Genomic DNA, 26,721 nt, shown 5'->3' with positions numbered 1-26,721 from the left:
GGGGGCACTGGTGAGGACTCTCTGGGAACCCCTTCCTCAAGGCCTCTGCCCCGAGGAAACATGGACGGTTGGTTGTCTGGCTTCTCCTCCCTCCTCGCTCACTTGGAGTTCCCCCAAGGGAGCAACAAGCAGGACAGGTCAAGAGAAGGGTCCCTGAGGGCCCAGAGGAGAGGAAGGACTCTGGCTCTCTGGACCCAGGGAAGGAGGGAGGGAGCCTCCGTAGGACCCTCAGAGAGCTGCATTTCAAGGCACAGACAGGGTGCTGTCCTGCTGATGACAGGCCCTGACCCCACTGGGAGCTACCAGGTCCCTCTTGGCCTTCTAAGTCCCCATCACACCTGGGATCCGGGTGGCCTGGCAGGTCCTTTAGCCCAGCCTCTGCCTCCTGCCCATGCCTGATCCTTTTAAAAAAATTCTTGCTTCCTCTGCCTCCTTCTCCCTCTCCGTCTGCCTGCCCCTTCCCCCTGCCTGCCTAAGAACCTGTGGCCCCTGGAGGGAAGGTGACTGGTCAGATTCCCAATCCCAGGGAAGAGGAACAACCCTGAGCCGTCATTGGGGCACAGAGGTCTTCAGAATTCTGGAGTAGACCAGGTACCCAGAGACCTGGAGACAGGGAGAAGCTGAAGCCTTGCCCCCCTCCCCCACCCACCCACCCAAGGTCTCAGGGCACCTAAACCCTCCAGGGAAGGAAAGCTCCCCCCACGCCTTGCTTCCCTCAGGTCTCAGAGAGACGGAGTCTAAGAAGCCACTGGCAGCCATGCTAATGCCATTGCTGTCATTAGGTGGTCATGACGACTAATTGTTCCTTTTAATAATTCATTGTTAGCACTTCTACCACAATCTGGACAGTGTAGAAAGGGAATTAGTCTTGAGCGGTTAAGAAATTATGACACGTAAATGAGGTTTTCTTCCTAGGCAGCTTACCCGACCCGACCTGCGTGGTGATGGATGGGTGATGCCTTGGTCACCCTCGGCTACCCTGGCCTCCAGCATCCTCCCCACCCCCGCAATCCGGGGGCAACCAAGGCTCTACCTGGCTGTTACCCACCTGTCCCATCTCCCTGTCCCTCTCTTGCCACACCTATCACACCAGCCAGAAAGGGTGACCATGACCACAGCTCCCACGTATGTACCACACTTTCCACATCCAGACCTTTCTTTACACGTCTTCCTCTGCCTGAACTGACAGCCCTTATCTCTGCCAGCTCAGTGCCCCCCAACTCCCGGCCACGTGTACCCTCGTTCCTCCCGCCGTCTCCCCACCACCGCCAGTTATGCTCTTCAGGCCCGGCAGTCGGACTAAGGCCAGAGGCCAGTTTTAGAGATTGGGGAGATTAAAGTGAGAAAGGGGGTGAGGTGGCAAGGGGGAGCTTTCTAGGCCGCTGTGGACAGGAGCGAGAGGAAGAGCAATGAAAACCAGCCCCCGTGGGGGGAGCAGGCAGCCTCGGAAGGCCCAAGGCCAGCGCCTTCTGCACCCTCAAAGCTCACTCTCTCCGGGGGTCTCAATAGCGTGGCCGCTAGCCTCACGTGACACGGGGGCACTTAACATGTGGGTGGTGCCCCTGCAGAACTCAACTTTACATTGTATTTAATTTTAAAGCTATAAGCGGCTAGTGGCCACCGCGTCGGGCATCTCCAGACAAACAAGGGACTATGCCCCTCAATAGGTGGGCACAATCTACACACGGGGACACGAGTGCATGCGTCTGAGGGCATGCGAGGTAACGCCATGTGGCAGGGCTGTGCCGGGCAGCTCGGATCCTGTGGTTGCAAGGCCAGAATGTGGTTTCAGTGTGTGTGCAGGACAGGAGGGGAAGGGGACAAAGGGGCCTTTGTGCCACACTCCCGACTCAAGCCCTCCTCTCCGCTGACATCACAGCTGCCCTAAATAGAGCTGCCGGGACCCGCTCCCCCAGACCCCGGCTGCCCCCCGCGTCATGGCATAGGGCCGGCCGCTCCCGTCGCCGTTCCAAGGACTTTTCCTTTGTCTTTTCTGTGAGGAGCCACCTTCCTAAGGTTGACTTCTCAGTCAACTTCAGATGGAACATTCTAGAAAAGAAGGAGGTTTCATTTGGATTTTATATTTTTTGCGGCTCTCTCAGCATCCTGGGTCCCTTCCGTGGTATGAGCCCATCTCCTGGCAGGATTTTTTTTCCTGACTGAAATGTGGCAGATTTCCCCTCCTCTCTGGAGTCAGCTCTTTACCCCTCAGCTGCCTGGTGCCTCCAAGACTTTCCTGGATGGACATGGGTGAGGTTGAGGAGGGGAGAGGTGGTTGGGGTGGCAGGGAGTCTGCCTAGCTGGAGTGTGGGAGCCTCAGGCAAGGGGGGGCACGTGGGGATTGTGCGGTGAGCAGGAGAAGAAATGTGGGGCTGCTCTCAAAACCGGGACCCCCCAGAGGAACGTTGCCCGGGGCTGTGAATGTGGGAGGCTGTGTGAGTGGGTGAGGGGGTGGGTGCTGCCCACATATCCCTGTGTGGAGGAGAACGTGTCCCACTCTCTGTGGCCCATCTACCCATAAACAAACGGGGCTGTGTTCAAAGGGCCCCACACACGTGTGGGTGTGCTGGGGTTGATTGGTGGGCAGGGGGTGGTCTGTGGGTGTGAGGACCGCTCCCCCACACACCTGGCAGAGGAGGAGATGGAAAGGGTCTAGCAGTAAGGACCTGTGTCTGCATAGGGGCGACAGAGGGCATAGGTAGGCCTGCGGGTGAACAGGGGTGGCTGACCAGGGAAGAGTTGGGGAAAAACCCGGAGAGGCTGGGTGTGGGGAGAGACCACAGACCTAAAGTGTCAGGATCGCAGAGGCCAAGTGCTGGTAAGCAGGTGTCTCTATCCCCTTCCTGGTATGTGCTCCAGAGGGTACCAAGTAGAGCTGAGAGATGTCCACGGGCCAGTGGGCAAGTCCTGGGAAGAAGGATGGCCCTGGTCTAGCAGGGTAATTCAGACCCTTCTGCACATGGAGACGTCGAAGACTTCGCCCAGCACGTGCACGCGCAGAAAGGCTCGGAGGGAGGTGAGTTTCATGCACGCCGATGCGGGAGACTGGGGTTTTCTCTCCCTAAGACCATGGGAGGAAGAGGAGGATGGGGTGGGATGGGGACCAAAGCACATTTTAGAACAAGGAGGCCACATATTCACATTCTAGGTGACTTCACTGCTGTGGGGCGGACCTCCCGCCACCCCCAACAATTCCTTCAGGCTTTGGGAAACTCACGCCTGCACAAAGGTCTGTTGCAAACAGGTTTTCTGGAGAAAGCGAGGAAAGGGGCCGGGTTCTGGGTTTGGGTTGATCTGGAGTGGAGATAAAGGAAGAGCCGTGAACCCAGCACTGCCCAGGAAAAACAGTATGTTCGCCACAAATGTAATTTTACATTTCAGCCAATTAAGGCAATAAAAAGAAACAAGCGAAGTTAATTTTAATAACATGTTTTATTTAACCCAGTATACCCCAAAATATCATTTCACTGGCCAGCTGACCGACACCAGGAAGCATGGGCATTTCAGCCTCCACCCCCAACCTAGAGGCAGAGCATGAACCCTTCACAGGGCACAGAATGTAAATGGAGCTTATTTAAGCTGGACCTCCTGGGGTGCCTGGGGTGGGGGGACCCCACGGGCCTCTCTGGTTTGGCTGTGCTCACAGGAGGTTTCATGGGTAATAATGTCTCCTTTTTGGGGAGCGGCCAGATGCCGGGCATTTGCCTGGGGTTCATAAATTCTCCCAACAGCCCTAGGCAATTATGATTAATGTCTTACGAGCAAACGAACTGTCAGAGCCATGATTCGAGTTCTGCTTGCTCTGAGCCCAAACCCACGCTGTAAATGCTGTGTGTGTGTGTGTGTGTGTGTGTGTGTAGAACTGGGGAGACACAGGCCCTGTGAGGACTAAGGCCAGCTGTAGGTAGGGCCCTGTGTTCCCCTCCAGCAGACATCCTCCTCCCGGACTGAGGAGATGTCTACAGTCAGGCAACGGTGACGCCCTGTTGAGGGTGACAGCAGAGGCCCCACGCACTGGGTCCTGGAGCAGTGGTGGCCGTGGGACCGGAGGAGCTGAGGGTGAAAAGCAGGGCATGGGGCCACATCTCAGGGTGGTGGGGGCTGGGGGGCCACGGTGGCTGGTCTTCCGTGACTGTGGAGGGTTGGGTGTGACTGCAGGAGGACCCCGCCCTTCAGGGAGGACAGAGGTGCTGAGTACAGCCGTGCCTTTCTCGCGTGCTGCCAGGGGCCCTCGGGTGCACGCGTGCGCGTGTGCCCAGGCACGGCTCGGCGTCCTCCGCAGTCACGCCATCCTTCCAGCTACTGTCTGGGCCACTTCCTCCCAGGCTGGCGGCCAGGCTCCCGTGTGCTCCTCGGAGCCAAGATCTCAAGGCAAAAGATGGGCAGCAGAGGGAAGCAAGGGGCCGGGAAGACTCCCAGCTCTGGCTGCTCCCGGGCAGGAGCAGGAGCGCAGAGACCTGGAGAGGGCAGACCCTTCCTGGAGGGGGCAAGGATGGAGGAGGGGCACCCCGGAGAGCAGGCTGGTGGCTCAGAGCCTCCAGCACAGGCCGACTCCGTGCAACTCCAGGTCTCCAGGTTTCGGCCAGATGAGGGGCCTCGAGGCAAAATAGGAAATGAAAAGACAGAGACACAGTCCCGTTAGAGGCCCCATGTGGGTGGGGGGTGGCCACCCCAATAGGCACTCAGTCCAAAACGTCTACTGAGCACCTGCCCTGTGCCAGCACTGAGCCTCTGCCCGCCTCCGCAGATGCTTATGGGACAACTAACTAACTAACTAACTAGGGGGTACGGGATGCCCAGCGGGCAGGGCAACGTGAATGTAATGGTAGATGCACTAGCATTGGCCTTGCCTACTCCCATGGCCCAAAGAAGAGGAACAGCTTCCTTAAGAGCTCTGAGCACACCCAGACCTGGGCACCCCTTCAGGACATCTTTCCTGAGCACCCACTGTGGATAGGCACTGCCCCCCTCCGCAGAAGGGTCCCTAGAACCCTGCCCTTTTGGAGCTTCTATCTAGGGTAGGAAGCCAGCCTGGAACAGGGCACGAAGGAGGTGCAGGGGCCCTGGAAGGAGGCGGGGCTGGTGGGGGCTCTCTGAGGGCTGCCTCTTGGACAGAGACCAAAACGGCAGTGAGGGGGGAGTTGTGTGGATGACCGGGGGAGACGGTAGGGGATCCCAACAGAGGGAAGAGCAGGGGCAAAGGCCCAGAAGCAGGAGTGGGCTATGAGGCAGAATGTCTGCAGTGCCGTGTGAAGGGTAGACATGAGCTCAGAGGGCTGGGCAGAGCCAGCACGCCCGGTCAAGAGCGCGGATCTTACTCTCAGTGTGACCAGAAGGCGTTGGAGAATCAAAAGCTGGGGGATGTGATGCCCTGATCTTCTGAAAGGGTGGGCCTGGCTCCTGCTGGAGTTGAGGCTGGAGGGGCAGAAGAAGGGACGGGGCTCCACGGGGAGGCTGTTGCAGGGGCCCAGAGGCGAGACCCTGGGGCTGCACCAGGATCCGAGTGGAGGCCATGAGAAGTGGATGGATTCCAGACATACTGGAAAGTGGAGATTTGGGGGAATGAGAGAAAGGGGAGGGGTCCCAGGGGGCACTCACCACCCCCTTGCCAGTACCTTTTGGAACACCTGGACACAGTATTCAGAAACTTAGCCATCCTCAGGGGCCCTTGGCCCTGGAGGCACCACCATGGTGTTGGCCCTCCTCCTCAGCCCCAAGCCTGGGGCCATGCATGGCACCCCCAACACCCACTGCCCCCTGGGGGAAGGGAGAGGGATCCACCCATATCCCAGGGCAGTGGGTGGATCCCAGGCCTGGTGGGTCAAACTCAAAAAGGGATTTCAAGGTCACCATGGAGGATGTTTGGATTTTCTTGGGAGTTGCCACCCAGATCCAGGGGCCTGAGACGGAGGCCATAAGTCCCTGCTCCTCTGCCACCCTTCCTTTATCTGGGTCCCCTCTTGGGCCTGATCTCTGGCTTGGCCTCCCAAGGCGGTGGTCAGACATGAGACCAGGTGTGGTTCAGGGCGGCAGTGGGCGGGGGCCCAGCCATCTGGGAGAAAGCAGCTGGGGCTGAGCTCTCCAGGGCCAGGCTGGTGACACTCCGCTCAACAAGGGCGCCAGGTCACGCCGTGTCCCGTGACTTCTGCCCAGACCCTGGAGAAGCCCACTGGGTCATTGAGCTCAAGCATTCAGGGTCCCGTATCCCAACCGCTCTCTCCATATACAGGATAGGCTTCCTTGCAGCATGAGTTACAAAGGGACTCTTCCTCTAGGGGGTCCAGACAGATAAGAACCTGGACCTCTTGCTTCCAGAACCCTTCAGCCCTCCAGAAGGCAACGCGGAGGTGGACATACTAAATTCTAATCCAAACTCTGCCCCTTGCTTGCTCGGTGACCTTGGGTAAGTTGCCTTCTCTCCCTGGGCCTTGGTTTCCTCCTCTGTAAAGTGGGGCTGATGACCCAGTAATACCCGCAATCAGGTTCTGTCCAAGGACTAAGACCTGGGCCACAGATCAGATCCTTCCGTCTTTCTTCCAGAGAAGATGAGAAAACAGCAAAATGCCAAGAGTCTGAAGGGCAGGCTGGTAGCCCCTGGCTGACTCTGAGAGCTCCCGGAGCAGAAAGGGAAACTGAGGAAGCAAGGGCTGGTGGGAGGCTGCTGAGAAGGAGGAGCCGGCAGCCATAGGTGAGGACAGCAGCAACTATTTATTCGGGGGATCCTGACCCCAGACACCCTCACCTCCCCTGCCACCATTTCTCTGTTTGTTCCAAGCCTGGGGGCCCTCAGGCCAGGAGCCCGAATCCCCAGGAAGGATGTGGCTGTGGGTCCGCGGCTCCATGCGTGTGGGGAGAGGAGGAGGAGGAGGCTGGGCCTGGAACTGGAACAGCAGAGGGAGGGCTGAGGGACCGTGATGGGGCTCCTGCCTCCCCAGCCAGCCCTCCAACCCCAAGTGCTGGGCCCTGGGGGACATAGCCCTGGACCTGCTGAGCAACCCCCACACCCCCAGCTCCTTCAGAGGAGCAGGCAAGGCTGTGTGCCCCGTCCCTTGACTTCCCTGCCCACCACTATCTACCCCAGCCGCGAGTCAGAAGCCACCTTGTCCCCAGAAATGAGGTTGGCGTGGCCCCACCGGGCCCACCTGGTTACGCCCTCAGTGCTGGTCCAGGATGAGGGGCACCTGGGCGCTGTCCACTTGCGGAGGCAGCCGCTCGCCGGTGCGCACGTTGAACATGGGCAGCGTGGACAGTGGCCGGGGCACCTCCCGACTGGATGCCATCTGCCGCAGCTCCTCTGTGTTCCCGCGGATGGTGCAGTGGTGGACCATCTGGATGCTGGGGGCACAGGGCCGACAGAGTCATCAGCTCTGGCTCCCTGTGCCCCTGCATCTGAGACACGCTGTAGCCCTCCACTTGCTGGCATGCGTAGGGGGAGGACAAACAGGCGGGTCTTTGGTGCTGGCTCAGGGTCCAGTGACCGAGGCATAGGCTGTGGGAGCAGACAGTCTGGATTCAAAGCTGTGTGTCCCTGGCAAGGTGCTGAACCACGCTGTGCCTCAGTGTCCTCAACCGTAAAATGGGCATAATACTAGAGCCTACTTCCTAGCATTGTGGTGGGAATTAAGTGAGAGAAATGTTTAGAAAAGCACCTGGTGCATGCGAAGAGCTCCCGAGATGCTCGACATGATACCCACAGTGGATCCGTATTTGAGGAGGTCACCATTTGCTGGACATTCATTCCCATGACCCTCTAGGTCCCTTCTAGCAGTTTCCTCCACTAATACTCTCTCCTGTCATTGACCATCCAGTCTTCCCTGTCTCATCCCCCTCAGAGTCTGGCAAACGTCCCCCCTCCATCTCTTCCCACCTCCTACTTCGGCTCCTGCTATTTCTGGCCGGACCCCCACGATCTCCTCTTCCGGCTCTTCCCTTGTAGCGTCCCTGGCCTTTGTACCTGGACCTCTCCCACCCGGCCCCAGGACCGGCTCTGGGACACTGACTATCTGCTCTCTGCTTTCTCCCAGACCACAACTCCCTGAGGCCAGCCCTGGGCTCTGCCCTCTGTGGGCCTGAAATCCCCAGGGCAGTCTGGAAGTCCTTCCTGAGCCCTAGTCTTTCTAGAAGACTTTCTTCTTTCTCAGAAAGCTCAGCCGCATTCTCATTTGAGATCCTCACAGCTTGCTTTCTGCTGTCCGGGGGCAAGCTTCCGTTCATTCTGAGAAGGACGGTAGCCCGGTGAAACCAAGCACAGGGATTTGCTTTGGGTCTGAGTGTGAGTTCTGCTACTCACTGCCTATGTGAACTTATGCAAGTCACTTAACTTCTCTGTGCCACTGTTTCCTCCATTGTAATGAAGTTCAGGTACAGACTGAATGAGTTAATACAGGAAACACACTTCGATGTCTTTTGGTCAGCATCACAGAGATAGCTAAGTTTACAGGGAACGTGATGCCGCCATCCTTATCATCAGTGTTGTTTTATTATAGGAAGCTCACTAATGTACTTGGCCTCCAGTAAAGGGATGTTCTTCCAAGCCCCTTTACATGAGCCCACCCACACTCGTCCAACCGGGACATACTTTCCCAGGTGAGACCAACAGCAGGGACTCTTCATTACAAACTAAGAATTAGTCTCCTTGGGACGCCTGCGTGGCTCAGTCAGTTGAGCATCCAACTCTTGATTTCGACCGATTTTGACCAAGTTCATGATCTGAAGGTCCTGAGATTGAACCCTGGGTGGGGCTCCACACTCAGCCAGGAGTCTGCTTCTCTCCCTCTGCCCCTCCCCCACCAAAATAAAGTCTAAAAAAAAAGGGAGCCTGGGTGGCTCAGTCAGTTAAGTGTCGGACTTCGGCTCAAGTCATGATCTATCAAACCTGGGATGGACCCCCACATGGGGCTCCTTGCTCTGCGGGGAGCCTGCTTCTCCCTCTGCCCCCTACTGCTTGTGTTCTCTCTCTCAAATAAAGTCTTAGAAAAAAATAAAAAAGAATTAAGTTTCCTTAAAGGAGTGGGGACCCCAGGCAGAGGGAAGCTACCCTACTTGCCTCTGGCTTACTGATCAAATGAGGGAGGGGCAGTGATCCCCACCCCTGTCCGAGTCTCAGTTAACGGACACCAACACCAAGTCGAGCTTGGGATAGGAGATTAGACGCCGGGTCAGACTTTCGAGTTTCAGACTGAATGGGCCCCTGCTCTGCTCCTCGGGACAGGGAGGGAGGGGGGCAGGACCAAGTCCTGTCTGGTTGCGGGGAGGAGGTGGAGTCCCCTTCTAAGGCCAGGGGAGGATCAAGATGAGCTCTTGAGTCTGGAATTTGGCAAGCAGAGTAGTCCAAAACGCAATTTTCCATTCCTAGGCAAGGGGAGGCTGAGGGAGAAAGGAAGCTAGAAGCATGGGGCTGCTTCGGGCCAGAGACAGCCAGGCAGGTAATGCCCTGGCCAGGGAAGGGCCTTAGTTAGGGGGCCCCCTCCCCGCCCTGGGCCCTGCATCTGGGTCTCATTACTCTGGCGACATACACAGGTGGAAAATGCTCTGGGGATGTTTTTCCAGAGCAGGAGCCGAAGCCAGCCCCACTGCGGCCTTCCCCCACAGCCCTTCCACATCAGCACTTGGGCAGACGAACAAATAGGCAGGCATTCCTACACACACACACACACACACACTTGCCACCTCCAACACACACAGCTCTGGAGCCCCGTCTCTTGACACACAGACCACAGAAGAGGGTCAGGCAGAGGGACTTTCTGGCCAGCAAACTCTGATACAGGCCACAGTTGTGGATAATTTGAAAAATGGTAGACATTGAACAAGCAAAAAAATAAATAAATAAATAAAGGAATTTGTAGAAATAAATCAACTCAAAATCCAAACCAACAAGGGCTGATAGGGCACACGGTAAGCCTGCTGATGGATTCAACACTGATGGAGGAAACAGATTTTCCTGAGCGCTTCCGAGCTCCAGAACTCAGCCAGCAGAACGGGCCGTGCTCGAAATCGCCGGTCAGAAGAGAATTTCCACAATAGCAGAAGGTATAATTGATCAAATTTGGCATGGGCCAAAAAAATTGAGGAATAAAATGTTCCTTGAAAAACGGACATGGAAAATCACTCATTCCAAATGGGAAAAAAATTCTATCAAATAAAAATGAAAATAGGAAAAAAAAAAAAAAGCAGAGTTTTTCCATGGCTTTGTGATCAAATTGACCAAGGAATCAAACTGACCTGGGTAGAGCAAGGCATGACAGTTTGCTCACTCTGGAAAGTATTTTCCCTTAACGATTCAGAAATGTGGGTATAATTCTGATGCTAAAAATGTTCGTATTCCTCAACCTACTGGGTTGACATGGTGGCATCAAAATGGTGGGTTTAAAACTGAGGTTTCATGGGGCGCCTGGGTGGCTCAATCAGTTAAGGGTCCAACCCTCGATTTCAGCTCAGGTCATGATTTTGGGGTCCTGAGAAAGAGCCCCACGTCAGGCTCCCTGCTCAGGGCAGAGTCAGCTTGTCCTTCTCTCTTCCTCCCTCCCCGCCACTGCTTACTCTCAGTCTCTCTCTCAATAAAAAAAAAAAAAACTGGGGTCTCTGAGCATCCTGAAATCTGCTGGTTCTGATGCATACATTTCTAAACACTCGCACCCGTGCTTGACACACCACGTGACCCCGCCATCCACCCACCTGGCCTCCGCCCTCCTTCCCAAGGTACCTGGCTTGTCAGATGCCCACACTATCTGGGCACCTCCCAGGAAAGAACAATGGGACCACTGTGACCCTCATAGGATTCTGGTGACCTCACAATGTCCCCCTGAGGTCACCACCAAGGTAACCCTTGCCACCCCCTGCACCTGAGGCACAAATCTGCGGAGGCCAGCCGTGGGTGATCATCCTTGGTCTTACTTCTGGCCACCCAGGGGGAGGCTGGGGCTGGAGCCCTCCACGGGAGCCTCTGAGGGAACCAGGACCAGAGACTTGCCTCATCCACCGAAGAGCAACCCAGCGGAGACGTCCAGCCGTCACCCTGGAGGCCCTCGCACCTAGCTCCTTTCACCCGCCCCAGGGAGAGATGCAGAAAGACACTTCAGCGCCACCCCCATCTGCACCCTTGGCGGCCTCGAACCCACCGCAGGGCGTAGGCCGGCAGGCCAGCGCCTCCGGGGCCCCTAGCAAGAATGTGACTGGGCGCCGCGCCAGCCCCAAAACCCGACGGAAGCTCAGCATATCCAAGGTGATCCTGGGGGTGGTGGCGGACAAGGGCATGCACAACCGCGTGAGTCTAGCCACCCTGAAGAAGGCGGTCACCACCATGGGCTACGACATGACCCGGAACGCCTGGCGCTTCAAGCGAGTGCTCAAGGGGCTGGTGGACAAGGGCATTCTCAAGCAGGTGACCGGCAAGGGGGCCTCGGGCTCCTTCCGCATGGGCAAGAAGTTTGCCTCCAAGTTCAAGCTCAGGGGCCAGAGACAGCGCCGATCTGGGCAGCGCCGGCCTGGGCAGCGCCAGTTGCTAATGGGCTCCCAAAGAGGGCACAAGCGGCTACACAAGGAGGGCCGCAGGGTGGCCAGAGGCCGCCGCAATTAATGACGCAGGCGAGGCAAGAAGGCAGGGGTGCCAGGCCCGCCACAGGCTCAGTGCAGTGGAAATAAAAGGAGCCTAACTTATTTCACACCTGCCTCCTGGAATCTTTGGGGCTCGGGAGTGAGAGTGGAAGGAGGCTGGGGACAGAGGAGGGGGTAAGGCCGTCGGGGGGTGCGAACGAAGAGTGGGATGGATTTGGGGTCAGGGCTGGAGGAATTGGGAGGACCACAGACATTAACTAGTTCAATGACCCCGTCATCTGGCAGGTGGAGGAACCTGGGGCCCAAGAGCCTCACGCGGATGGTGTGGCAGAAACCAGTCTGGAACCACACCTACTGTGTGACTCGGGGAAGTGCACGTGTGTGCATGTGTGTGCACGTGTGTGTGTGTGAACACAGCCTCTTCAATGGCTTCTCGAACCCTTTCCCCCAGGGTGGCCACAGGTCTGCACACTTGGCAGGGATCCCCTCCTGTGCCCCATCCCAGGTTACAGTCCTCCACGGAGACCCAGAAAATAAGAAGGCCGGGCCAGGAGAGGTCAGGCCCAGCAACCAGCCAGCCGAGACCTGGAGCTCAGAGGCCAGGTGCGGCCCCCATCAGCCCAGAGTAATGTGTGTTGCTCATGGAGGTTTGGGGGTGGGGTCTAGCTTGGCAGTCTAGGGGGGTGCTCCCACCCAGCCCCCCAGCTTTCCCCTACTCACTCCGAGGTGGCCAGGTCTCTCTTCAGCCTGTGGAAAGCCAAGGGAGGGGGATTAGCTATTACCCATAACACCCCCCCCCCCGGTGCCAGGCTAGGCAAGAGGTCCCCATCTACTTCCTGGCTGAGGACCCCACTCCCTGAGGGCTCCCCAGGCAGCACAGCGGCCACAAGGAGCCCTGTGGGGATGAGCCACAGTGCCCTCCCTGCCCTCTCTCCCCCACACTCACTGTCCCTCCCGCCGGCAGCACATGATGTAAGCCAGCAACGCAGTGAGCAGCAAAGCCACCAGCAGGGGCACCAGGAGGGTGACCAGGGCGTCGGTGAGGAAGTCTCGGTCCGTGGCCTCAGTCGGTGGACAGAAGAACGGGTCATGCTCCAGAATCCCATCACCTGGGGTGGGCACTTCATCGGCGGGCTCTGGCACTGACTTATCCACCTGCTCAGAGAGCCCAGGGCTCACCGAGGAGCCGTCGGCTAGACACAGAGACCCCCGGGGGATGGGGCACGACCACAGGGTTTCCTCCTGCCTGTCTCCCCCTGCTTGGGTGAGCTCAAAGGACAGGTTTTGGACTAGGAACCGGGAGAGAAGGGCGAGGAGAGGCAGGTCCGTACAATGGTTAAGGCACATCTCTGGGGCCCGACTGCCTGGGTTTGAATCCTCATTCCGACAAGGGCTGTGCTGGATGACTTCCCTCCAGGTGCCTCCTTTCCCTCACGTGGAAAGGCAGAATGCTGATGGTGGCCCCTATCTCTGGGGTGGGGGCAAGTGTAAAGCATGTTGATTGGCTAGAGCCCAGCACACAGCACGTGCTCAGGGACGTTGTTGAGGATCAGTCCTTGCCTCACTGTGGGTCAATTATCAGGAACAGAGTATTCCAGGGGCTCCCAACCCGGGGAGTCAGGGTCTCTACGGACCCCAAGAAATTGTGCTCAGTATTCCCAAGAGCTGTAGTGAGTATCTTTGGTTTAGAACTTGGGGTAGAGGGGTGCCTGGGTGGCTCAGTGGGTTAAAGCCTCTGCCTTCAGCTCCGCGCATGATCTCAGGGTCCTGGGATCAAGCCCCACATCTGGCTCTCTGCTCAGCAGGGAGCCTGCTTCCCCGCTCTCTCACTCTGCCTGCCTCTCTACCTACTTGTGATCTCTGTCGGTCAAATAAATAAATAAAAATCTTAAAAAAAAAAAAAAAACTTGGGGTAGAGCTATCTGTTTATTATTGCAGGCAGATTTGCTAGGTGACACCTTAGAAGGAAGCAGACAGAGATGTCCCAAAGAGTCCCCTAGTGGGAAAAGGGTTTTTGGAACTGCCCCATTGGGGTGATTGTTCTAGCGGTTGGGTTGGGCGCATAGGAGACTTCTGGACCCCAGGATCGCTTTTCTGGATTATGGACTCTGTCACCCTCTTGTGGGGTGAGGTGGAACTTCAGCGCGCGCGCGCGCAAGCACAGAAAGAAACAGGAACAGAGAGATGTGGTGGAAACGGGGCTAGAGAGGAGACTGTGATGGGGATCATGCCCCATTCCCACCTCCGGACCCAGGGTCCCTTCTCACCAGGGACACATTGCACCAGTCAACGCGGAAGTGAGGCGCCAAGGTGTCATAGCAGGACAGAAGTGGAGGCTGACCCTGGGCACAGCGAGCGTGGCTGTCTGGAGATGCCACCATCTTCAGGCAAGTGGAGAAGGGTGAGGTAGAGCCCACCTTGATGTAAACCCTGGGCCCGGACAGAAGCCACAGTTAGCATTTGGGGCAGGGGGAGGGCTGGACACAGGAGATTTGGGGATGCAGGACCACCTTGAGACCTGGGTTATGGCGAGAGCACACAGAGCACCCTATTCTTCTGGGGAGCCTTATACTCCTAGGAATGTCTTTTGATAGCTGGGTCTTTTATGTTCTCGTGGGCTATCAGGGAGTCTAGACTTCAATGTAATTAGGGTTTGGGCCCAGGAAGGGCAAGAAGATGAAGGGGTGTGGCTGGAGGGAAGCTGACGGTGATGTGAAACTGGGAGATCCACGCGGGTATATGAAGGTGCAAGATGGTGCTCCATGACCATCCCTCCGGAAGGCCAGCTGTCGCTACCTCCTCCAGGAAGTCCTCCTGGGTTGCAACTTACCCTTCCTTGCGACCCTCAATAGGAAGGGGGACGCGGCCCCCACGGTCCAAGGCGGAGGTAATGTTGAGTAGCTGGAGCTCCCCCGGCTGCCAGAGCCCTCCCAAGGCTGTGAGGAAGCGACTGGCAGGCGTTGAAGGCAGCACCTCCTCCACATCGTGGCTGCATACGAGGAACTCAGCTTGGTATGGCAGCAGGGGGCCTGCAAAGACCAGGTTGGCACTTGAAACCGCACAGACCCTCCCCAGCCCTCCCCCACTCAATCTCCTCCGTCATGCCCCTCCTCCTCAGTCATGCCCCCTCAGACTCCTCCCTTCCTCCCTAACTTCCCATCCTTCACAGGCCTCAAATGCCCTTCCCACAACCTCAGCAACTCCCCAAGGCCCCACAGACCATGGGCAGAACGGCTGAGAAGACAGCTCTGGAGCCCTTCCAGGAGCCCCTGCTCCTACTGCTCCCCAAGTGTCTCCACACCCCCGTCCCTCCTTCCAAGGGAACCCCCCCGCAAGACTGGCATTGGCGGGGTGGAGGTGGGGCAGGGGTTCGGCAGGGCTGACTGTACCTTCTGGATCCCCAATCAGCAGCACCAGCCTCTGCCGGGTGGTGTCAAAGCTGTCCCGATTGTAGGCTGTGACCTGGGGCAGGGGGGTGGAGGATGAAAAGAGGGCTGAGGGAGGGGGCGAGGGAGGAAGTGTGGGGGGCACTGAAACACCCTCAAATCAGAGCATCTAAATTATGTAAATGAACATGCACAGATGTCCACAGGGGGCACAGCCCATTGGGGTCCTTGCCGGTACCTCGATGACCTGGCGCCCACGATCTTCAGGGGTGGGGGTGCCGTAGAGGAAGCCAGGCTGGCGGGGGCTGCGCTGGGTATAGCGGAGCCACCGGGGCAGGTCTGGGTGTCCCTGGAGGTGGGCGTGGTAGGTGACAGGGGTGGTGGGGGGGACATCTGGTGGAAGGGAGGAGAGGGAATGGGAGAAGTGACAGGAGCCTTCACCGGCCCCTGGCCGGGCCTCTCCAGCCCACCAGTGCCCTCCAAGCCCCTCTCACCGGTGTGCTCGGGATGACGCAGGGCCGCTTCCTGGTCCAGGGTGTGCACGAAGACGCGGCCCACAAGAGGCTGCAGGGTGGTCTGCGGGGCCTCCGCATCCCCCAGCCCTGCCAGGAGAACTGTGGGGACCCCATATCCCCCCAAAGACACACATCAGCCTTAGTCCTGGGCAGGGGAGAAGCTCCCAGTGCCCCTAAGAGACGGAGGGCTCCCAGGAAAGGACGTTGGTGGGGTCCTAGCTATGCCACACACACCGGGATCAGTGACAAGTCCCAGACATTTCTGTCACTTCCCATTCATGGGAATTCCCTCCCCCAGTCCACATTTTAAAAGTTTTTTTTTTTTTTTTTTTTTTTTTTTTTTTTTTTTTATTTATTTATCAGAGAGAGAGAGGGGGAGAGAGTGAGCACAGGCAGACAGAATGGCAGGCAGAGGCAGAGGGAGAAGCAGGCTCCCTGCTGAGCAAGGAGCCAGATGTGGGACTCGATCCCAGGACGCTGGGATCATGACCTGAGCCGAAGGCAGCTGCTTAACCAACTGAGCCACCCAGGCTTCCCCCCAGTCCACATTTTAGGCTCCCTTTGAGGGGTCACACTGGGCAGGGGCTGCGGTCTGGCTGAGAGGGGTGTGGGGGTGTGGGGGGTAGATGCGGGTTATGGGCACTTGTGAAGGAACTCGAAGAATGCGGGTGTCAGGGGCGCCCGGGAGGCTCAGTCAGTTAAGCGTTGGACCCTTGATTTCAGTTCAGGTCTCAGGGTCTTGAGATGGAGCCCGCTTAGGGTGCTCTGTCTTCTCCCTCTACTCCTCCCCACTGCCCCACAAGCGCTTTGTCACTCTCCCTGCTCTCGCTCTCAGAAAATAAACAAATAAATAGAAATTTTTAAAAAAGAACGCAGAGCATCTGGAAGGCTGGAGGGGAGGGGGAGAGGGAAGGGACTTTTGAAGGAGGTGGGTGGCCATTCTGGTACTCTCTCCCAACTTCCCTAACACACAGCGGGGAAGGCGCCCACAGTAGAAGCCAATAAATGCTGAGCAAAAGGGATCCTAAGCCCCAGGGAAAGGACCTGCCCCAGCGGGGGCCCCCACACCCTCCCAAGGCCAAATTTAGCCTGGGCCTAGAAAGAAGGCCGACCAGCCAGCCCATTAAAGGGCCAACTACACTCTGGGCCTGTGGTCAGGCCCATCTCGGCCTAGGACGCCCAACCCTTCTGAGCTCTCTGAAGCTCTCTGTGCCCCCCACATCCCAGAGCCCTGCTCCCAGCCCCACTTCCCTGGACCTCCTGCTGGACACAGCATGAGCACCCCAAGGTCCTTCTGGTCCCTGGCCCCAGACCCCTCCCCTGAGCTACCTCTGTCTTTCCACCTCTTTCCACTCGGACATCCCGTCCCTTCGTCCTGAGCCTCGCCCAGAAGAACGCCGCAACTTGCCTGCAAGAAGAATCCAGATTAGAGCGGCTGCCATGACTGCCCCAGCCTGCCGGCCCCTGTGAGTGACAGAGACAGGAGCAGGGGAGGAGGAGAGAGGGAGGGAGGGAGAGTGGGAGGGAGAGCCGCTGGGGGAGGTGTCCCAGAGCAGCGGGCCCCAGCTTCTGCCAGGGGGTCCCTCCCCATCCCCACCTAAGCAGGCACTGAATCCAGGTTGAACACTCTCCTCTGAGGACACTATCCCTCCAGGGATCCCCTCCCTGTGGCCTGAGAACATTCTCTAAACCACCAATCCAAAAACCTTAGTCCTCCCTGGAAACACTCAGGGCTCCCCTTGCCCTGAGGCCCCAGCTCTTGATGGCTTTTAGACCCTGCCTGGGCCTGGCCATCCGGTCCAGAATCCCCGCCTCTCACCCCTGCCAACCACACACACACACACACACACACACACACACACACTCTCTCTCTCTCTCTCTCTCTCTCTCTACCCCAGGCTTCTGCCCAGCATCAATCTGCTGCTGCCCCCTCCACCACCCCCGTCACTAAGTCCTTTGCACAAGCTGTTCCCGCTGCTTGCAGTTCCTTTCCTGCCCTCATCAGACCAGCCAACGGCCACGTACCTGGCAAGACTCTGACACAGGCCTCCTCTCCTCCCTGCAGGCGCTCTGTGCTGCCTTCCTCTGCTAGGCCCAGCTGGGTGCCCGCTGGGCCCCGGGTACAGCACTGCAGGGGGTAGGGGAGACTAGAATCTTTTTATCTCCGTATGCCCGGACCTGGCATGGGGCCTGGCAACCAGCAGGTATGGGGGGGACAGCATGCCGAACAGCAAGGTGCCCATTCACCCAGCCCTGACCCCCAGAGTAGACACCCCCAGCACGTACCCCAAGTCTGGGAAGAGAGAGAGAGAGTCCTGGACAGGACTAGCCAGGTAGAGCCGGGGGAGTGGAGGAGGCGGCACAGGCTTGGAGACCTGCCAACTGGACATGAACCTCACCTTGACCCCTCACTGGAGACCTGGCCTTGGAAAACTTCATTTGCCCTCTCTAGGCTCTGTTCCCACAACTATAACCTAGCACGATAGTGCTCACCTCTCGGTGTGCTTGTGATGAAGCCACAACCTCATGAACTCAGTGCGTGCTTAGAGAGCAGCCCCTATTGGCAGGGGTGGGGTGGACGGGGTTGGGGTGGGGACAGACACGTGCCCCACGGGAGTGTGCACGCGGATGGGTACTGCCGGCTAACCCTCCCCCCCTGCTGCCCTGCACCAGGCTTGGATACACGGATACACATACACGGATGGACTGTAACTCCTTCCATCCCCGCAGCTGTTCCCAGGAGGGCTTTCATCCCCATTTTCAGACAAGAAGAATGAGGTACCAGCTCTTCATGACCCCCCACCCCACAGGGCCGTACAACCAAACAGCTGAGGCTCGTGGCCCGGCTGCGGGGGACACCCTGTCCCCCTCCATCTTGCCTCAGTCAACGATCTGGGTCCAGGTGTGAAGGGGATGGCATGCCCTTCTCTCTGGGGGCTTCGAACTCAGAGCCAGCAGAGGGTACTCTCCCTAGATGTCTTGAGGAGGAGGTGGGGACCCAGGGGTGCCTCCTGGGTCCAGAATTCCTGGTGTGTGCAGGAGTCTCCCTCCTGGGCATCTCCATCTCCCCCCACCATACCCATTGCCCCACACAGGGGCGCCTGGAACCAGTTCTGGTCAGAACTGAGGGCCATGGCACGGCATTGGCCTGCCAACTGGAATGACTAGGGTGCAGGTTACTTAGTCCTCATCTCTTTTTCTCTCTTCCTGCCTGACCGTCCCACCCATCCCTGGAGAGCCACCAGATTCCACAGTCAGCATCCACTCAGGCTCTCAGACAGGGCAGGGTTTGTCCCAGAGTCACCGTGGCGCCTCTCTGCCTTCTCAGACATGGAGACGGAGGGCATGAGGTAGAAAGGTTCTGGAGGCAGACAGAGGGCTCTGAGGGAGTCTGGCCAGCTGCCCAGTCCTCAGCCCCTCAGCGGCCCCTCGCCTGCTCTTTTCTGGAGCCCCCCACTCACACTTTCAGCTGTCCTGAAGTAGCTGTGTCTGAATGCAGTGCCACCAGGCCCCCAGAGGTCAGTTTCCTTACAGATCCTTCTCGCCTTCTCCCAACCAAGGACTGTGCCAGGAGCCAGCCAGAAGTCCCCTGTGGCCAACCAGAGGACCTCAGAGCTGTCTGGATTGCAAGCTACTGCTAGAATTCTCAGCGTTTCTGTTCCCTGGGGCCTGAGCATAGAGAGAGGGGTCACAGGGTCCTTAAACTTCTTAGTTTGCAAATTTTATTTTATTTTAAGTAGGCTCTACACCGAGTGTGGAGCCCAGTGGGGGCCTTGGACTCTTGACCCTGAGATCAAGACCTGAGCTGAGATGGAGAGTCAGACACTTAACTGATTGAGCCATCGTGGTGCCCCTTAGTTTGCAAACTTTAAACAAAAGTCTACATAATAGGGGCGCCTGGGTGGCTCAGTGGGTTAAAGCCTCTGCCTTTGGCTCCAGTCATGATCTCAGGGTTCTGGGATCAAGCCCCGCATCAGGCTCTCTGCTCAGCAGGGAGCCTGTTTCCCCCCCCCCCTCTGCCTGCCTCTCTGCCTACTTGTGATCTCTGCCTGTCAAATAAATAAATAAAATCTTTTTTTAAAAAAGTCTACAGAATAAAAGAATGAAAGCTCCATATATCTACCCTCCAGCTTCAACTGTCAGCGACTTATGGCCAATCTCCTGTCACCTGTGCTCCCCCAACTCTCCCTCCTGTTTCATTTCCTCTGTCAATATTTTAGCATGTATTTTTGAAAGATGATGACTCTTTTATTTTTATTATTTTAATAGAATGACTCTTCTTTAAACAATCACAATTGTTATACTTCGTATATTAGTATACCTTAAAGTTAATGATAATTCCTTGATATCAGACCTATAGTGTTCAGATTTCCAATTTCTCATGAATGTCTTTTTTTTTTTAACAGTGTATTTGTTTGAATCATGATCCAAATAGAGCACACACACCGAAACTGACTGATGTGTCTCCTTTAAATCTCTTTAAGTCCATAGGTTCCCCATCCAAACCTCTCTCTCTCTTTTTCCTTGAGAGAACCAGGCCATTTGCTGTGCTGTTTTCCAGTCTGGGTTTTGCTGATTGCATCTCTAGGGTGTTCTTTAACACATCTCTCTGACCTCTGTACTTCCTGTAAATTGTATTTCCTGTACATTGTTTTTTCCTGTAAATTGTATTTGGATTCAAAGTCCTGATCAGGTATAGGTTCTATTTTCCTTGGCAAGACCACTTCACAGATGGTGGGATTGCTTCTTCCATCCAGAAGTACAGGAACTATGATGCTCTGTACCTCATCCGTCAGTCCCCCGCCCCCCACCCTGCAAATGGTGATACTCACATCCAATCACTCCTTCCTTTATTAGTCAGAATAATTCTCAACACAGAAACTGTGCCTCGCTTACTAGTTGGTTACTGAGTGTTGTAGCTCCTATGGAAAAAGATAGGATAAATACTCGATTCTGTTCCTATATTTGCCAATTTCGAAATAATGAATTGATTCTCCAGCATCCCTCAAACCTCAGCCCGTTAGCTTTTCAAAAACAGTAGCCTAATTATGAATTTATGGCTTTAGGCATATTTGATTGCTTCAGTCTTTTGTGACAAGAGTCCCCTCCTGGTCCTTGGACTGTCCCTTCTTGAGCTCCTGAGGTGGCCCTCACCTGTCAGAGCATCCGTCTGGGGGGACAGGTGGGTCAGGTCTATGCCTCTCCACACCTGTTTCCCCAGCTCTCTGCCGGATCTCCGCTTGTCAGTGTCCCGATTTAATTCCTCTGGTCCTTTGTCTCTGGCTCTCCCCATCTCAGTGAAAATCTTCTGAATGAATGAAAGATTGAATGAATGCCTCATCTCCCCAACTCTCTCCTTCCACTTCTGTCTTTATGAACCTCTTGATTTCTGAGGACCATATTTTCTTCATCTGCATCTACAACGGGAGATTATATGTTGTCATAAGGGACAAAGGAAAGGGATTCTCATCATTGTGATCTGATTGTCGCATCTGCCTCCCAGACTCCACCCCCATCTTCCTCCCCCTCCTCTTCGCCGCCCCCCAGCGCCTCAACAAAGGATGCGATCTGTCAGTTAGCCACGAGAGGGCGCGTTCGCGGCCGCAGCTTGGACCTGCGCCTGCGCAATACTGGGGCAGAGCGGGGACAGGGCGGGAGTCGGGTTGGGGGGCGGGAGCGCTCCGCCCGGGGTTGGGGTTGCGCGTCAGGAGTGTTTGCTGAGCACTGCAGCTAGAGGGGGCGACGCAGGAGGAAGCCCACGGCCCCGAGCCTGACTTCGTCCTCCCCTTCCGGGTCCAGAGGATGTTTTCCCAAGCCGGGAGGCGATCCGCCTAGCTGCGGGGGGAGGGGGGGGGGACTGGACACTGCCCTTTTTCCCACCATCCCCATCATTTGTATCAACCCTCCGACTTCCAAGGACATGTCCCTATTTCTCCACTCTTCGCGACCTTTGGGGGCACGAGTCTGAGGACCTAAATGTACCCAGATTCCTCCTCCCTTTTTTTTTTTTTTTTTTTAAATCTTTGGCCTTCAGCCCTCAAAGAGGTTCCTTGAGCCTTGTGACCGCCCAGAGCCATCAATCCTGAGTCTGAGAATACCAGACACCATCCCTAGCCAAACTTTGTAGCTTAGGGGAGAAACAGAGAAAGGGAGGGACTGTCAAAGAGCTCACAGCACAGTGTTCTGCCCAGCTAGATCTCTGGACAAGGAGGAGAGACACTCCCGCTCTGTAAAGTGGGGGTAATAAGGATCAATGAGATAGTGAAAGCGAAAGTGCTTTGTAAATTGTAAAGCTCTGGAGAGAGTAAGGGGTCTTTTATTTATTTACAACTGAAGGCCCAAAACTGTAGCTGCCCAGGGCCAGGCCACCCGCACAGATCGAGAGCTGGGAGAAGTCAGATTTAAAAGCCACCACCGCTCAGCGATGGAAGGATTAGGAAAATAAAAGAAACAAAAAATCTTTGACATTTTTTGCTGATGGTATAAATATTTATATAGAAAATCTAAGAGGTTCTACAGGCATGTTATTAGGGTTCTTAAGAGAGATCAGCAGGTTGTTGGATGAAAGTTAATATCCAAATATAAATAAAATTCCAACTCCAACAGTGTTTCTATACCCTAACAGTAATTTTGTAGAAGCTGTAATATCTTTTAAAAAAATAAATCACTGGGGCGCCTGGGTGGCTCAGTGGGTTAAAGCCTCTGCCTTCAGCTCAGGTCATGACCTCAGAGTCCTAGGGTTCTGGGATTGAGCCCCACATGGGGCTCTCTGTTCAGCGGGGAGCCTGCTTCCTCCTCTCTCTCTCTGCCTGCCTCTCTGCCTACTTGTGATCTCTCTCTCTGTTAAATAAATAAATAAAATCTTTTTTAAAAAAAAATCATTAACACTAAAATTAAAATTGTACAGAACCCCAAAAAAACTCACAGATACTTATGAAGCAAAACGATAGGTGTAAAACTATAAAAACCATAGGCTTTAAAAGGAGTAAGTGGAGAGATGTATTCAATTTAGGGATGAGATTCTTAATGTCAGGAAGACAATTCTCTCCATATTAATCTTCTGATTCAATGCGAGTTCAATGAATTTCCCAGTAGGATTTTTCAGAGAGTTAGGCAAGCCGGTTCTAAAATTCATACAGAAGAGCCAAGGACCAAGAAAAGGCTAGACAATTTAAGAAAGAATAAGCCCCTAACACATACCAAGACCTATTTGGAAGCGATAGTAATTAAAACAATGTGTATTGGTGCCGGGCTAAACAAAGAGATCAATAGAATAGAGTGCCCAGAACCAGATCCAAGCTTATGTGGGAAATGTGATTTATGATGTCAGTTGCATTGCAACTCAGTGAGAGGGAACAGACTAATAAAAAGTGTTGTGACAGTCGGCTTTTCGAATGAAAAATCCTCACACCATCCATAAATATTAATTCCAGATGGATTAAAGACCTAAAAGTGAAAGAAACAAAACTTCAAAATACTTAGAAGAAAACGTAGGCGATCTCAGGATAGGAAAAGAGTTCTCAGACAAGACACAAGTCACCAAAGATTGATTGATTTTACTATATTACATAAAAAGGGAAAAGAAAAGAAAAAAGCTTTCTGGTATGAAATTATAAACAAAGTTACAAGACAAGCACAGCCTGGGTGACCATGTCAGCGCATGTGAAACAGACAAAAGGACCTGAAAACAATGTAGCGTGTGCAACTGTACTAAAAAAAATTAGAATTAAAGATAAACAACTAAAAGGTTAGTATCCAAGATATATAAAGAACTCCTACAAATCAAGGAAAGCCCAGACCTTTTGCATGCCACCCTAAATAGCATTCCTTTCCTTCTTCCATGATAATGGAACCTTGGTCTGATTCAGGAATCCAGAGTCTAGGCTTTTGGGGAGGCTGGGTTAGCTGCATTGGGTGAATGGCGATTGGTCTAAATATAGTACAATAATTCAGTTCCTCTGCTCAGTGATTGGTTTAAGTATGGACACATATGGAGACCGGAGACTAGAAGGGAGATCTGCTCTGGGGCCTCTGGGAAAGATACACTGGGAAGAAAATGTCCCCTTTCTTCTACCTCTGGACATTTTCTGCACAAGAAAACTGAGGGGAGGCCACCACTGTGGACAATTGAGGGGACTGGTCTAATATGCAAGCCAACACAATGAGGAGGATTTTGTGGAAAGATGGGAAGAACCTGGTTCTTGATGGTCAGAGCTGAGATTCTGAATTTAACCAACCCTAAGACTTCTTGTTATGTGAGATCATAAAATTCCTTTTTTGCTTAAACCACATCTAGTTGGGGTTTCTATAATTCGTATCAAGCCAGAGGGGCACCTGAGTGGCTCAGCTCAGTCGTTAAGTGTCTGCTTTGGGCTCAGGTCACGGTCCCAAGGTCCTGGAATCGAGTCCCGCATCCAGCTCCCTGCTCAGCGGGGAGTCTGCTTCTCCCTCTCCCACCACCCTGCTTGTGTTCCCTCTCTCGCTGGCTCTATCAAATAAATAAATAAAATTTTTAAAAGATAGGAAGAAAGATAGATAGATCGATAGATGGTTCACTATCAATCAAGATAGATAGATAGATAGTCTCACAAGAGCAGATGTGGGCAAGGATGTGGCCAGACAGGATGCCCTGTACAAGGCTGGTAGCAAGAGCATAAAGGGGAGCTGTCGCTGGAGAGAGTAGTCAGACAGAGCTAGCCAAGTAGAAAGTGTGCCTGCCCACAAGCCTGTCTCCCTGCTCCGAGGTGTCTGTTCTCCAGTGGCTTCACACTTGTATAAGGGTGCTCACCACTGTCCCATTTATGACGGCAGAACGCAGCAACACGCCCAGTGCCCTTCAGTGGAGGAACCGATAAATGAACGGTGGCTTAGCTCCACAATGAAATACCAAATACAAGTTAAAGTGAAGGAATCAAAGTCACAGGTATCACCAGTGTGACTCTCTTGGGAAAAACACACTGAATGGAAAAAAAAACGAGGCAAGTAAGGTGGTTGTTTTGTACATATTAATAACACAGAAAGTATTACTGTCTGCGAGTTTTGCAATATTTCAGTGCATAGGGAAAACATCAAATTATGGGCTAGACTTATGAAGGAAGGGAATGCTGATGCTAGAACTTGGATAAATCTTGAGGTTATTATGCTAAGCGAAATAAGCCAGGCACAAAGGAACAAATGCTATGTGATTCTCCTTGCATGAGGTACCAAGAGTTGTCATATTCATGGATGCAGGAAGTAGGATGGAGGTTGCCAGGGTCTGGGGGGGAGGAAGACATGGAGAGTCGGTGTTTAACGGGCATGGAGTTTCAGTTGGGAAGATGAGAAAGTTCTGGAGATGGATGGTGGTGATGGTGGCACAGCAATGGGAATGTACTTTGCGCTACTGAACACCGAAAATGGTTAAAAGAGCAAATTTTGTGTTATTTTACGTATTTTACAGTTAAAAAAAATAATAATAATGGTGGCACCCGGATGGCTCAGTCAGTTAAGTGTCTGATTTCAGCTCTGGTCGTGATCTCAGGGTTCTGGGATAGAAGCCCTCACTTTGTGGGGCTCCCCACTCAGGGGGGGAATCTGCTTGTCCCTCTGCCCCTCCCCCTGCTCACACGCAAGTGCTCTCTCTCTCTCATAAATAAGAAATACAATCTTTAAATAATAATAATAAAAAATTATGGACTATAAAAGTGCATCCTGGGGCACCTGGGTGGCTCAGCGGGTTAAGCCTCTGCCTTTGGCTCAGATCATGGTCTCAGGGTCCTGGGATCGAGCCCTGCATCAGGCTCTCTGCTCAGTAGGGAGCCTGCTTACCCTCTGTCTCATCCTGCCTCTCTGCCTACTTGTGATCTTTCTCTCTGTCAAATAATAAATAAATAAATTAAAATGGTGCATCCCAAATTTGTGATAGTAGGTATAGTAAACAATGGGACCAAGACAAAGAACCAACTTTCATACCCTTTCCTATGAAAGAAACTGAAGCAAAAATGACACATTTATAAATTGCTAGCATTTATAAATTCTTTTTTTAAGATTTTATTTATTCATTTGAGAGAACATGAGAGCAAGCATGAGTAGGGGCAGGGAAGTAGGATGAGCAGACTCCCCAAAGAGCAGGGAGCCTGACTCAGGACTTGATCCCAAGAATCCAGGAACATGACCTGGGCTGAAGGCAAGAGCTTAACCCACTGAGCCACCCAGGCGCCCTGGTATTTTAAAATTCTCTTTGTTATGTGATTCTCTGAACTTTTCTTACTTTTGAAGAAACTTTCCAAACTAAAATGAATATAACAGATATTTATCGTATGTATATGCATGCTTTTTTTTAAAGAAAGAAGAGTTGTCTCAAAGAGTGCTGCTCTGAAGTGGCAGGATTTGTCCCCTCAAGGTCACCTCAAGTACAAGGGGTTGAGTGTAGGAGATGGGAGGGCTGTGGCCTCTGGAGGTTGCTGCTGTTCAGGTACCATGCGGCACTGAGCCTGGCAGTGCCAGTCGGGAAAAGGGCTGATCTGGGCAAGACGCTCTTCGCCTGGCCCCAGAGCAGGTGAGACAAAGGCTCGTGGAGGAAAGTAACTCAGAGCCAGTCTCTTCCACAGGCACCCACTGCTCAAGATCCAGAGAGCAGATGAAAAATAGAAACCACCATCAAAACACAGGAATGTATATTATTAGCAGTTGGAGCCGGCAGTAGAAAGAGTCCTTCGAATCTGCTGATGACAAACTATATTGCCCAATCTTTCCGGGTAATTTTTTCTTTGACCTCCCTGCATATCTCTGGAGCTACCACAGCTATGGCTGTCTGGGTTGCAAAATACATATTTACAGGCCCTGTAAGCCTGGCTAAATATAGGCTTTCTTTAAAGGCAACTGATGAGTTGGAGAAATCTTTCCTGTGTCCCACCCCTTCCCCACATCCCAACACACACACACACACACACACACACACACACACACACACACACCCTGACTCCTCCTTCTGTGGGTGGATCCCAAGGGACCCCTGTCCCTGTACAGGCAAGGGAGGGTTGAGGCACCAAGAGGCAGGAGTGAAAAGTCTTTGGCAAGTAGAGAAGAGAGGTCACCGTCTCTCCAGAAATGACCCCAGAAAATCTGGAAGAGCTGCAGGCAGGAGACGCATCTGTCTCTGATTTCCATAGACGTGACCTTAGAAGGAACCAAGAAGCCGGAAGTCTCGTGAAGGCCCACACAGAGAGGCAAACACTGACGCCCATTTGGGCCACACCTGCTCATACATGGGCACACACCTCCATGCG

The 26,721-nt window shown here is 54.2% G+C and overlaps 1 protein-coding gene and 1 long non-coding RNA gene across 3 annotated transcripts; one reads left to right on the top strand and one right to left on the bottom strand.

Moving 5' to 3' along the window:
• Positions 1-1,931: 1,931 nt before the first annotated feature.
• Positions 1,932-6,633, top strand: LOC106007077. The gene is made up of 3 exons (XR_001181601.2): positions 1,932-2,250; positions 2,860-3,016; positions 3,149-6,633. It is a non-coding gene; the product is annotated as an uncharacterized LOC106007077 (long non-coding RNA).
• Positions 6,634-6,689: 56 nt separating this feature from the next.
• Positions 6,690-17,252, bottom strand: SGCA (sarcoglycan alpha). 2 transcript variants are annotated; one of them, XM_004764812.3, is made up of 10 exons: positions 16,863-17,252; positions 15,434-15,553; positions 15,178-15,332; positions 14,943-15,015; positions 14,384-14,582; positions 13,821-13,983; positions 12,500-12,708; positions 12,274-12,300; positions 7,143-7,335; positions 6,690-6,881 (listed from the first exon to the last, which is right to left on the bottom strand). In XM_004764812.3, the coding sequence occupies exons 1-9, from the start codon at positions 17,134-17,136 to the stop codon at positions 7,155-7,157; spliced, it is 1,401 nt and encodes a 466-aa protein (XP_004764869.1). In that variant the 5' UTR covers positions 17,137-17,252; the 3' UTR covers positions 6,690-6,881; positions 7,143-7,154. The 2 variants fall into 2 exon arrangements, with proteins under 2 accessions (XP_004764869.1, XP_012918120.1); XM_013062666.2 differs by lacking the exon at positions 15,178-15,332.
• Between the last annotated feature and the right edge of the window lie 9,469 nt (positions 17,253-26,721).

This window comes from Mustela putorius, unplaced genomic scaffold (genome assembly GCF_011764305.1).
Source record: "Mustela putorius furo isolate JIRA1106 unplaced genomic scaffold, ASM1176430v1.1 tig00003962_pilon_pilon_pilon, whole genome shotgun sequence".
NCBI classification, from domain to species: Eukaryota; Metazoa; Chordata; class Mammalia; order Carnivora; family Mustelidae; genus Mustela; species Mustela putorius.
This window is presented reverse-complemented; position numbering and strand designations above follow the sequence as displayed.

Coding starts and splice junctions, on each gene's coding strand:
- SGCA (XM_004764812.3), bottom strand. CDS start 17,136: ATGTTCTCAGGCCACAGGGAGGGGATCCCTGGAGGGATAGTGTCCTCA. Junction 15,016..15,177: donor GTGGGCGCCAGGTCATCGAG/GTACCGGCAAGG, acceptor CCCCTGCCCCAG/GTCACAGCCTACAATCGGGA. Junction 13,984..14,383: donor ATTGAGGGTCGCAAGGAAGG/GTAAGTTGCAAC, acceptor GTCCGGGCCCAG/GGTTTACATCAAGGTGGGCT.